Genomic DNA, 14,251 nt, shown 5'->3' on the forward strand with positions numbered 1-14,251 from the left:
ATTAAATAAAAATTATGACTTTGTTACATATTTAAAGAAAATAAGGAAATGTTGACACATATAATGTTTTTATTATTAATACTATTGTAGACTTGTGTTTTTTTTTTATAAATAATTTATAATGGGCTACTAACCGCAGTGTTTCTACATAAAAAAAATATTATATTCATCAATAATTTTTAAATAATTTACTATACTTGAATTTCTAACAAACTGGAATAAAAATTTACAAAAACTACATGATAATAATATTTTTTCAGTTATATATATATATATTTCATTAAAACATTGAGTTGCAATAATCATTATAAATATTTACGCGTTTTTAATAAAAAATTCAAAACAAAAATAATTGTCATTAAAAAAAGGTTAAATATGTTCTTAAAAAAACGAATTTTATAAAAGAAAAGTATCATAACATCATATTTCTAAGTCAATTCCTCTATTAAATGTGCGTTTTATAGTCCGAAAAATGCCATGTTTCATATAAAATAAGGAGTTATATAATGGAATTACGTTCCTCATGGCAATCTTTTATTTTCGAACTTTGGAGCAAAATCAATTTTCTAATTATTTTTGTTTATAAATTTGTATTAGCCCTACCAAACTATATTTTCTAATATTTGTTAATATAATTATGTAATTATTTCAATTTATTACAATGTTAGTAATAATAATTATTTAGTTTGAGTATAATATTTGTGGAATCTGCGTAGTATTAGATATTCGATATTGAATTGTTGCAAGGAAAGTGGAGTAGCGTTTGGTAAACGCGAGCGTAACTCTGAAACTGGAGTAGTATCCACTTTTGCTGATGAAAACAGGGCAATTAAGATGTGGACGGTGTAGGGTTTCCAGCAATGGAAACGGCCAATCCATCGGATTCGTTCGATTCGCGGTTGCGGCTAGAGGGCTCGAGCCTCGAGGGCTATTATTGATAACTAATGACGCGACTCTTAAGCAGAGGTAATGCGATTTGTATGGAGTGTAATAATAAAATAGAAGTGCTTCGACGCAGCCGCCGCAGTTCCTCGCTTCGGTGCGAGCGCTTGCAGCCTCATCATCATCCTCCAGACACACCTCGGTCGCATCGAAAGACGTTCGCTGGTCTACGAATCTACGAGAGATCCCAGCATCAGCGCGCACGCACGCACACGCACAGGTCCATCTATCCTGGACGATACATGGTCTCTGTGTTCACCGGGTCAACAGTTCGACACCCAACATCCCTTCCGGCGCACTCGAACCGCAAGGGTGGCACGCGTACAAACTGAAGTAGTTACGAACATTCAAGAAGACGGAGAGAAAAGCAAATCTAGAAACAACCAAAAATAAAAGTTAGGAAACAAAAATAATAAGAGAGAAAGGAAAGAAGCACGCGGACCAGACGGGAAGAGTTTTTTTCTTTATATAATTCCTGATCGTTCCTATTTATCGTTACACTCTCGTCATTTTGTTCTGCTTACGACTGTATTCGAAATCCTTGGTGGTATATATTGTGGAGACATAGCGCTATCAAAAAGGATACACGTGAGTCTCGAGTAGTCGAGCAGTCAGTCTGAACCCGGCCGCCGAGCGCACAGTATGTTTGGAAGAAAATGTTATTATGTGTGTTGTAGCAGTGCTCCTCGTATCGCGGCTGTCGTGGTTGTCGTGGCGGCAACGGCCCGGCAGTGAGTGACAGTGAGTGTGGATATGTCCCAGTCATGGTGAAGGCGCTGTTCGTGGGGTTACTGGTAATTGTGATGTGTGGTCTTCCTAGCTGCGCTCCTTCGCCCCAGATAGCCCGAATTAATCGTCCCGAAGCATCGCCGCCGCCGCAATTCATCGAAGATTCGGCGGCAAGAAGTGAGCGCAGTACCAATCTGTCCCACATCACCGGCACAGCCCGCAAGATTCAGATGTTCATTAAGAACAGACACCTGCAGCTACTACCCGATGGTACCGTCAACGGCACCCTGGACGACTCCAGCATCTACAGTAAGTTCAACTTCATTCATCACCAATACCACCGGTTGCATCCGCATCCTCATCCTCATCCTCGGGGCTAATATCCAAACGCCACCTCCAGCACCGCGATCTCCTGACCTACCATCCGCCGCTCCGCGTTAAGCCCATCATCGAATGCAATTGCATTATATGCCTATCGACGAGGTCGCAGTATCACTCACTGCACTGTCCCACTTTGCCACTAATCTTTGCCATATCTTAATTGCCCACGATCGTGCACCCGAACCAGACGCGCGAAACATCCTAAGCACACCTAAATCAATAAAGTCCCGTTGCGAGCACCTGTCCCAGGGTTGCGTAACCGGCACCACCACGTCCTTCCTCCTCGACGACGGATCTCCGAGCCTCATCCTCAATTATGTACAAATTTCCATAATATATTACCTCTATTCGTTTTTTACTTGTCGGAATTGCGTCAGGCGACGAAAATCCGCCACGATGAAATCGTGAGAGGAGGAAAAGCAAAATTTAGAAAAGTTTGTCTATTAATACTCGTATTTGTCTGTGTAAAAAAAGAAATACATATTCTCGGACACACGTGCGATATCTTTAATCGCATTTGCGAGTTTCGTCTAAGGAATGTCTCTATTATATTTGTATTTTTGGATCGCATAATCCGGCTGAAAAAAAAATCTTAAAATTCTGAGTGCTTGAGAAATGGATTCCTACAAAACTTATTTCAAAAATTACAACTTTGAAATATACTAAAATTAAATTTGTGTTCTAAGAAAAAACATACAAATTTTAAGTATGTACAAAAAACATACATTTCATCTATAAGAAAAATCATCTGTTACAATTATATTTTTGCAATAATTGTACAATTCATAGAGGTTAAACTTCTTTGAAAAATTACGAACAAATAATTCAAAACTGCAGTACATGAAAAATAATATTTTCTTATTTATAAACAAATTTATCTAAAAATTAGTTTATACCAATAAAAACGTATATTATATATTTTACAATGAAAATTCAAAGTAATTACATTTTGAAATATTACATAATGAAATTGTATTCTAACTCCGATAATTTATTAGTCCGCAAATTTCCTTTCCTATTAAAATTAATATATATTTGTAAGCATTATCAAGCATTGAATTGAAATATGATACTTGGAAATTCAAAAACTATGCATTTCTAACAAATTTAACATTTTTCTTTTAATTTTTACTCATGATAAGACAATTTTATGTAGATATACGAAATCCAGTTAAGATTTACGAAAAAAAAAATGATTGCAATTAATTAATTTTAACATGTCAAATAATGAAATAAAATTTTATTCGCGAGAAATGTATGCAAATATTATATAATTGTAGCACATTTATTGCATAGTTATTTTTAGATCTCAGCTAAAAACGACTGGAACTCCAGATTGTGAATGAATTTACGATCGATTGTTTTAAAAACCGAAATAAATCGATAAAATGGGTTACATAATACACAATGTTTGAAAACAATGTTACTTCGGAAATTCTTAAACAAAAAAAAACGTTTCATTTGTACACTCACTCAAAATTATTAGGGGAATTCCATTTTTTACTGCTATAATAATGAATGAAATACAACGCATCTACCAAATGCGTATTTCAATGTTCGTGAAATTTTATATAATCGCCCAATAGAAATTCCAATTCCGCTCGTCGATTGCAACATCGATTTGTAAGTGATATAAGTCTAAGTTATATAACCTACATTAAAAACAAATTCCGATTATCTCTGAAACGATTGCACTTTTTTATATGTTTACTTATAAGGAAAGTAATAAGTTTTGCTTGAGTGGAAATATGTAGGAAATTCCAAGTATTAAAAATAGTTAAATTATTATAATTTTCACATATTTATTCTCAATATTCATTTCCCAAATAATTAAAGTGGAAATATCAAAAAGGATTGAAATCATTTAAAAAAAAATATTTCAAATAAAACGCATTGCTTTTATCAAATAGAATTGAGTAATTGAGATCAACTGAATTATACTAATTTTTAGAGAGGAATGCACTTAAGATAAATTATTATCTTTACAGTAAATTCGATATAATTATTGATCTATTGTACTCCAATAATTGCACCTATTGACATTAGATAATATTATGATTCAATTTGAATGATGATGTTTTACAGTTTGCAAACAATAAAAGAGAGAGAAAAAAAAACAATTTAAACAATAAATTACAATTTTTTTTTTCCGAAAAAACTGAAGGTATTCAATGGACCGCAACTGGTTATGGACCATCGGTCTTTCTGCACCAAATACGCGTACTTACATAACATTTTTCAAATTTTTGTAACTGTTTGCGAAATGCAATCTCCGAAACGTTTTTTTGTTAGAAACGCGTAACATCCGAATTACAATATGCGATTTCTCTTTCATTGAATCAAACCGCAAAAACAGTGAAACTTTTCAATCATTTATATTTATTATATGAACATGTGCAGCATTGTTTTTTTGTATAGAGAATTGAGTTTATAAATAAGGTGCAATAAATATTCGATAATAGTATAAAAAATATAATTTGTTGAAATAATATAAATAGTATTAGACAATAATTTTATTTATTATTACAGTGGAGATAAGAATCTCTATAATAGTTCGTGTTTCGTTATAAAATACGAAACCCGTGTTTGTTAAATGTATAACAATAGTTTAGATAAAAATCGATAAACAGTCTAGAATTGCTATCGTTTGCAATTGAAAATAATCTGCTAGAATCTATGAAAACTTTGATAAAAATTGAATAATTATGAAATTTTAAATGATAATTTAAAAAAAAACTACAACACGAAATCTAAAATAATCCTACGGATTTGTGAATTATGCTAATCCGACGTGCGAACGCTGATTTATTCCAGACAGTCGGAATTCTGGTGTTCTCTTTTGTTTGAAAACCCGACTTCGACGTATTCCGTCTGGTACTATTGTGTCTGTTTTTTCATCTCACTCTCTTCTTTTTTTTTCGTAATATTTTCAATCCTTTATTCTGTTCGCACGTGTTTTTCAGGAAATAACCAAGCCAATGATATTTTGGTGTCAAGGTTACGAAATTTCAATCCAACATAATTAGGGGACACCTATTTCGATTCGATAATTACGTGTTTAATTGTTAATGAGAAACCCTGGGGATGGAGCGAATCCCCTTGTATTCCCTAAGGTGAATTAATGCAAGATATTAACGAGATTTCATTGAGATCGTTGAAATCTTGTTTGGGTAGATTGTTAGCAATATGATTGGGGAGAATTGCGCTTTGGAATGGTAACGGGTCGAAAACCTTTGGGAAAGGCGAATATACTAATTTGCCTGGGTAGTCCACGATCTCTAAGGGCACTTGAGGCTCAGACTGTGCAAGGCAGAACCTGATCAGTCCGTTTCTGGCGGTAATAAGTTTCAGGTTTCGGATGGACGGTCGCTTCCAATTTGCGACAATAGTCCGAGGAATCCTCTGCAAAATCCGGTTGCTGCAATTAATGCGTGTACGGCGTGAGGCGGCGTGAAGTGATCCGTAATGATACATACTACACACAGCCTATACTCTTCCTCCACCTGAGGACACCCAGTGCATCATAAATTACTCTTCGCATTACGAAACATGCATATCTGGAACGTTCTGTTCCGTACAGTAACATCTACATCTTCAATGATTTACACACGCGAAATGACAAAACTTAATCAAACATCGCTATCAATTATATAATAGAACATAATACAAAGTTCATCATCTGATTTACTTTTATACAAAAAAAAAACCGCAGAAGAACGTGAAAACTTCTACGCAATAAGTCTATTATATAAACGTACATGAATTGAATTATTATTAAACGAATATTAAACTTTTAAATAAAATTATATAAATATAGTCGAATCTCGCAATGGAATGTTTATACAGTAACACAAAAAAATGAAGTAGCTGATGAGAGAAAGACTAACTTCAACGCCTCCCCGCATTTAGTAAGGTAACCACCTAATATTTAAAGCGACGTCCGGTCATTAGCTTGTTATACAACGAAGTTATTTATTTAACAAAACGTCGAGACGCTAAACTAAATCCGGATGATTGATGACTAATTTTAAAAATTGCGAGCCTTACTGTTGTTCAGCACGTAGACATATAACAGTTTCGTAACTGATCCGGCTTATAAAGTTTGTTTATTTATTTTAAATATTTAATTACTGTATTTATTTAATTATCAGATTAGCAAATTTAATACATTTTTAATCTCATAATGCATTTAATTTCTGATAGCCTCAACTCATTTATTTTATATTTGAAATTAAAATTAAATTACTCAGATAAACACCATAATAAATGCATTTTCTTTTATAACTTCACCTTTTTTTTATTATTAGATTAAGGATAACATTTGAAATAATTATCACAAGTCAAGTAATGTATATTTTATTGTATTTCTTTAGGAAATCATATTTATTTTAATAGATTAGCAGATAAATCGATTCAGAATTGGAGTGCGTCTTATAGATAGTAGACATTCCATAAATATGATCTGTAAATTTGGTGTCCGTTATAGTATGAAATGTACTTGTATGGAATATTTGTAACAATGTTGAGAGGAGATTTCGTATTTGGATATTGGTTTTCTAGGATTTGGAAGCAACGAGGACAGCCGACGGATGGACGGATACAATGTGCTTACAACCTGTGCGACGAGCGCTCCATGCCTGTCCTCCATGCCTGACTGTCGCTGCTGTAGATATAACATAGGTCAAAGCTTATTTTAGCACCTGACGCTAATAGTTGGACGCACTGACGCGACTACGTCGCGAACTAAATTGAGCGCGTGTCACCCACGAACGTGCCGCTGAACTCTATACCTATATACCCGAATATCAGGACGAATCGAAACCTTACGACCCTTTTAACGACACCATTCTGTGCCGCGCGTTATCCTCGCTCTAACGCTATGCCTTTCTTCTCATAAGCTTACACCTCGCCACAATCCGATCACCAGATAACCAAATCCTAACCATAGAAGCGTGACCCACCTCACCTGCCGAAAGAACGTTAATTGGACATTCCACGTCAAATTATATATACTTATGTGACATATATTCTGCAAACGTTTGCAGTTCACTGTTCTTCCAAGGAAACTGAAAATATTCAACACTTATCTTAAAAATAACTTCAACTCCATTATTTATTTCAAATAACATGTTACAACAACAATTTTACAATTTCATAAATCACATGTAATTATCGAAAATTTAATTTGAAATTACAACTACAATTTTTTTTTCATATTTTTTTAATAATTTTTAATTTTACAATTGTGGCAATAAATATTGTGATTATTAAACCATAATTGATCAATCAACATTTTTTTTATATTAAACTAGCCGAAATTCATTCAAAACTGCGTTCTAAATATATGTAATATTTGGACGTGTAACTTATATATAAATACCAATCCGGGATTTTGCTTATTTTTATATTTGCATTATAAATGTTTGATTCGAAGGACGCGTACTTATTTATACCGATGGACATGATTTAAACGCTTCTAAACCTAACAATAAACTATTAAAATAACACCAATTATTTTATTTTTTATTTGGAGACAAAACGATTAATCAATTTAAAAAAAAAACAAGTAAAATTAAATTGATAATGTATTAATTTGTAATTAAAAAAACGTAAAATTATGATTTTTTTATATTCATTAATTCGTTGTAAAGATAACTCAATAATTAAATTATTTGTTATATGAAATTTAATTGATTAATGTATATATTTGTAAGTAATAATAAATAATTAATTGTTTTTTTGGAGATTTGTAATGAATTATTTACGTTTAGTGTTTAAAGCCAAAAATTTTATCCATGCTTCATTTAAATAAGGACTTTGGTGCATTCAGATATTCTATTTTCGTTCTGATTAAAACTGTATTTGTTTACGAGCACACGTATTTTTCTGTTTAACTTCCAACTGATAAGTCACATAAATTATGAGCAGTAGGAAATGTGGACTTCTCTATTAAAAAAATGTGAGATGTAGGAGAAGGAAGAAGAGGAAAAAGTTTCACAATAATCACGTTTATTTGATGACCAACAAATGAAGTACTCTAGTTTACTTCATTCATACAGACGCGTTTTTTTAGGCACAATTTGATTGTGATTTTGTACAAAAACAAAACAAATTTATAAGCAAATGGAAACAAACAAACAAACGAGAAAAAAAGTTTGTTATCTATGAGACAACATGTAATTTATTGGAGAAATATATTAATAATACTATATTTGTGTTATATTATTAACGTCCACTATTACTAACTTAAAGCATCTAAAATAAATCAACACTGATACCAAAATGTAAACTTAAATAACTTATAATAGATTTATATAACTGTTAAATATCAATTATTAAACTTTTGTTAGGAATTATATAACTAGCGCTAAAATCTTGCGCACCAATAATTTTAAAAAATTAAAATAAAATTTGTTATAAAAAAAAACTTTCAATATAATTAGAAAAGAAAACTAAGTAAATGTCATTGAAAATTTATGTGTAATGAATTTTAAATATTCGCATATACAATTTTTTAAGGGATAATTTATAAAATGTATATAAAAAAGAAGAAGGTAGTAGTGAATGAATTGCGGGCGTATTCTTTGACTTTCGGCTTATTCTGAATAGAATGGTCGAAATGCATAATGCATATATCTAATGGGAATGCATACATGGAAGTTATGTATGCGTACTTCTTTCTCCTGTTTGTATAATTTTCATCTTCTCATCCTCGCTTTTCGTTTCTCCGGGTGATCTTAGGAACGAGTGCGTTTGTTCAGAGAAACTAGAGGCAGCGGATAGAGCAGTGACTTTTCCACTGAAACCCATCATAACGAGTTTATTTAGCCGCGATGGTAAATAATTTCTAATTTATCCCCGGTTAATTTACACATTTTATAAATTCCATACGACTAGGAACCGCGGCGTTGCGTAATCGCCTTTTCAAGTTTAATCACACAGACACACTTACAGACAGATATACACACACACACACACACACACGAAGACACGCACGTACACACGGTTATTGAATCCGTTTGCTTTCACTCGAAAACAAACGGCGGCCATTAAAAACTTTAGCGCGGGGCTTAAATTTAGGTTTATTTCGAATTAAAATTTATTATGTAAACATAAAAGACTTTACGGGTTCCGTACCGAATCGCCTCGCACCTAAATCGCGCGTTTATTGTAGCTTCTATTTATACGCGGAAACGCATCTTTTTTTTTTCGTTCGTCCTTTCCTTCTTGTTCTTCTTTTCCGGCATGCAACAATTACACAGACAAAAATGCGTTTATATGCGTGCGTATATATAGAAGGAGAGGAAGCGCGTTACCGGAGAACAAGGGAATTGCTCGAAACTTTGGGAATCGTATTTTTACATTTAACTTGTAGAAAAAAGCGACGTCTCGAAATAACCACTATTTCACTAGTTTTTCTCTTTCAAGTTTCTTTATTGCTTTACTTTACTTGGAGGAATTAACGCTCGGAGGATCCGGATTCCGGCTTCGACGATTCTGTTGACCTTCGGTGGATGCGGAGAGAGCTTCTTAAATATTTAATCTACTTAAATTGAATCGAATGCGACGTACGTGGCTGGCGTTTACTCGGATTTTTTGGGGATGTTATTCGGATGAATGATGGACTTCTTCGTCGGTTACATAACATGCTCGATCCTAGGTTTCTCGGCCGCGGCACGGAACTGCTTAGATTGTTTTATTGATTGTGGAAAAGCCGCTCGCGTTCCGTTCGACATAAATTAACGTTCTAATTATAGAATTGTTATAATTCATTATTCCGCAACTCGTAGCTATTGTTCCAATAACGATTACACATTTACTGCGAATATTATTCTTTCAGATCTTATTTTTTTTTAGTAGACATTCCATTTCACAAAACATTTTTCATTTTTTTTTATTACGACAAAACATTTGTTCAGAATTACTTAAAATGTATAATTTTTGTTAATACATTTCAAACTTTGTTATTTTAGAAATCTCTAACGTAAAATGGTGTGATTATTTAATATAATATTTTTTAAATAACAATTATTTCAAATTTAAATCCTGCACTTTCTAGAATCTTAATTCTTATAATAAATAATAATAATTTATTGGCCAAACATCAATACATAACGAATAATTCTAATTTAATGCCGTGTGAACACATTTAAAAAAATAATAAAAATTTTAATTTGTAAAAAAGCTGAAATATAAAATAATTATCATTGTTTTTACGTGTTGTAATTTCATATATAACCAGATGTAGGCTATATAGTTGAAACACTCCATTTAATAGCAGTCATATTATCGGTTCACGTGTTTAGTACTAAATTCCGGTATTACCAGTTTATTTTACAGTAATAACATTTTTATAGAAGGTCCAATAACAATCTAATAAATATTCTTTCGTTAGATCCGAAAGTTATTATATTTGATGTAATTTTAATTTAAAATAAAAAATCAAAATACGTTTGTTTGTTATTATATTTGACGTCAAAAGAAGAGGTAGAATGAGAGAAGACAAATAACAGCTTTTTTAAAACCAAACGAAATATTGGGCAATGGATTTCATACAAACATCAAATTGCTTTACGACCCGGTATTATTAAAGAAAAACACCTTTTAAGCGAACGCCGTCAACGAAACCAATACACAGAAAAATTTGTATATGTATGTGTCTACTTTTCTTCATCTGTCGTACGAGGATTTCGTCGTAAATTTCATGTTTATGCTAATTGACCAAAAATACGTTGTATAAATAAATCAAAAACAGCACTTAAATTTTGACGGAAAACTTTAATCCTGGTGGAAACTGGTGTAAAACGCTGAACAAATAATCCAATTAAATGAGCATAGAAATAAGAAAGAGATCAGATAACCTCGTGCTTGCGAATAGATTGCCAATTGTATCGAATCACGGCGGCATCCTTGCATTACGCAACGTCCGATTTCAATTAACGAAAGCGCATTCCCCGTTACGCAAATCGAATTTCTGATGAAACTAACACATTTTAAAGAACATCGTACAGATTGCTCAGGTTTACGTGCAGTTCGATATATTTATACATGCGCAAGGTCGCGTTCTTCTCGTTGTACAAATTATGTAAGATTACCTTCACTCGCGTGCACGGACTCGTATCAACCAAAAATGCTGCGAGCTTGTGCTAGTATTTTATTAAAAATTCAATTCGCTCTTAGCAATTAAACGATATTGAAGTTCTCAGATTTGGATACTTGTTGGTTTTCTTCAAACAGTAGCTGAGTGACGAAAAAAACAAGTAAGAAGTAGAGAAAACGGTGAGAATAATGTAAGTTTTTGTTTTGTTGAATCCTTGAGATTTGGCTTCTTGGCAATAGTGGATTTATCTTATTATTATCGTCAACTGTTTGTGTTGTATTCGTTTATATTTTTTGACGGCGTTCCAATGGTATAGAATTGATTTAGAAGGTGACCGAAACTATTATATGATGTAGGTTAAGCGCAGTTTTTGGAGAGTGGAGCTTCGAAAGGTTCTTAGATAATTTCCATCTTATATCTTAAATTTACGTATGAAATAATGATCAGTTTTTGTAATATATTTATATTTAAATAAAGATTTAGAAAATTATTTTTACAAACAATTACATAAAGTTATAGACAAAATAAACAAATAAAAATTACATATATCACATACTTTCTAACATAAAAATTATGTAAAATGTTTATAATAAAATTGTTTAAAATTCTTGTAGCTAAAACTTGAGGAATTATCTATACTTCAATAAACAAATAGAAAATAATTACGTCAGACAATTACAATGAACACGTTATAATCTTCAAAAGCATAATTAAGTATTTAAATTGATTATTTTCCTTGTGCATCTTCTAAAATTATGCTCATAGTATATATTTAATATAATTACACATTATTATATATTGTGAAGTGAAATTAAAAAAAAATATTATAATTTTAGATTTACTTTCAAGAAATTAATATATTTTAACATTTAAAATTTGTTTATTAGAAAATTTTAAAAATTATATTTTGTGTAATACAATTTAAAACTTTTATTAGATATATTTTTTGTTGTATTTTATGAATTAATTGAAATTATTTCAATAAATTTTATATTTATGAAATTCCATTTTTATGGTATAATTATGTTTTTTTTTTTTAATTAAAAATTAAGTTGATTGTAAAAGTTTGGTCTTGAACTGTTTGGATTAAAATAAGTGAAGAAGCATGTCGGATTTGAACGGATTACAAATTGATTGATTAGATAATATGCGTGAAGGTTTCAGTATCTGGTATTGTGCGTGGGATTCGGGTGACAAATATTGACGGTCCTCGTTAGTGATGTTTGCGGAAACGATTTGACTGTCTATGGATGTAAGGAGTCAAACGCCACCGGATCCGTCAAGTATTTGCTAAAGTATACAAAATCGTTACCAGGGTGCGCATTATGTACGAAGGATAACTGCGAGTTAAATCTAGCTGTTAGTTTTTACAGCCTTTAATACAGCGGCCTTAAATTACACGTTCGGTGCGTTTTGCATAAATGCCCTCACCGGCATTAATCTCCGGCTAAATGAATATTTGCTTTTTAAGGCACGGCTATTATGCTGTTAGGCAGGGCTGGACAGGACCTCGGCTCTCTCTGGATGTTAATTGAAAAACGGCCGAGGCGTAATTGAATCGCGCGAATATTTTTAGAAGCGCCACGGATGGACGATTATATCACTTGGCGGAGTGCTAGGACAGGACGACTGGTAGAATGAGAGTGATAATAGGGAAGTCGGGAGACGATAAGTGGCCAATCAGCCAGTTGATCCAGTTTGCTGGTTTCCTCTGCATCAGAGAAAATTGGAATCGCCAGCCAATGTCAGCGATAACCCTAATTATTGGCTTCTGGCGACTGCCATAAATCATCCGATAAGTTATTCAATTTCACTTGACCATAACACTCTGTGCTGTGCTCTGGTACGGCGGAATATGGCCGGGACAAACCAATCCAATTGAGGCGACCGGACAAATGTAGCATGCCATAAATTTGTACGTAGCAGCATTTTGTAATCAACGCTGCAGCGGGCCAAAAGGGACAGGAAAACGTCGGCCCTATTTTTACGACCTCGTTATTTCCGACCGACCCTTGTTGCCTTTCTACGTGCGATGGGGTGGTCCCGGAAAATACCTTATGATTTATCGGCCGCTCGCACGCACGTCACCTTACCAGCTCATTCATCCCAATCACATAAACTAATTTCGTAACAGCGTCGAAACAAGACAAACGCACGCACGCATACCTCAGGAAAACGTAATTTAATTAGTTTTTAAATGGATCTACCAATACCCTCCACCCAGCTGGAGGGACAAATATTTCATTCATACCTACCTCAACCGTATTTCACTTGTCCAGTTACAACAAACTTCAGTCGATATCCGCGAGATGGCGATATTTTTTATGCATTTCTATTATTCAAATTCACAAATTATATAACTTCTTTTTCAGATAATAAAATGCATCACTCAACCTAAAATAAACAAAATTTAACATTATCAAGCGACTCTAACGAAATCCAAAAAGTAATAGACAGAAAAAGTGTATAAATTTCATAAAACTATAGGTTTTATTTTAAATTGGACAATGCACAATTTTTGTACGAATATTTCAACATTTTAACTGACTTTGAGGTTTTACATTATATTTGATTCATACTTTTTTAAACACAATGCTTTTGTTATAATATTTATTAAACTATTAATTGAAATACAATTTCTATTATTCAAATTCACAAATTATATAACTTCTTTTTCAGATAATAAAATGCATCACTCAACCTAAAATAAACAAAATTTAACATTATCAAGCGACTCTAACGAAATCCAAAAAGTAATAGACAGAAAAAGTGTATAAATTTCATAAAACTATAGGTTTTATTTTAAATTGGACAATGCACAATTTTTGTACGAATATTTCAACATTTTAACTGACTTTGAGGTTTTACATTATATTTGATTCATACTTTTTTAAACACAATGCTTTTGTTATAATATTTATTAAACTATTAATTGAAATACAATTTCTATTATTCAAATTCACAAATTATATAACTTCTTTTTCAGATAATAAAATGCATCACTCAACCTAAAATAAACAAAATTTAACATTATCAAGCGACTCTAACGAAATCCAAAAAGTAATAGACAGAAAAAGTGTATAAATTTCATAAAACTAT

General features: G+C 32.4%; 1 protein-coding gene and 1 long non-coding RNA gene across 2 annotated transcripts in view; one reads left to right on the forward strand and one right to left on the reverse strand.

Annotated features, from left to right (window-relative positions):
• Positions 1-1,024: 1,024 nt before the first annotated feature.
• LOC108557034 lies at positions 1,025-1,548 on the reverse strand. The gene is made up of 2 exons (XR_001890843.1): positions 1,467-1,548; positions 1,025-1,315 (listed from the first exon to the last, which is right to left on the reverse strand). It is a non-coding gene; the product is annotated as an uncharacterized LOC108557034 (long non-coding RNA).
• LOC108557033 overlaps positions 1,479-14,251 on the forward strand; it is a 49,476-nt gene continuing 36,703 nt past the window's right edge. The window contains exon 1 of the mRNA XM_017913407.1: positions 1,479-1,980. Within this exon, the coding sequence (XP_017768896.1) occupies positions 1,707-1,980 (274 nt within the window). The 5' untranslated portion in view covers positions 1,479-1,706. The remainder of the gene's footprint in view (positions 1,981-14,251) is intronic.

Source organism: Nicrophorus vespilloides, unplaced genomic scaffold, assembly GCF_001412225.1.
Source record: "Nicrophorus vespilloides isolate i.1.1-1 unplaced genomic scaffold, Nicve_v1.0, whole genome shotgun sequence".
In the NCBI taxonomy this organism is placed as follows: domain Eukaryota; kingdom Metazoa; phylum Arthropoda; class Insecta; order Coleoptera; family Silphidae; genus Nicrophorus; species Nicrophorus vespilloides.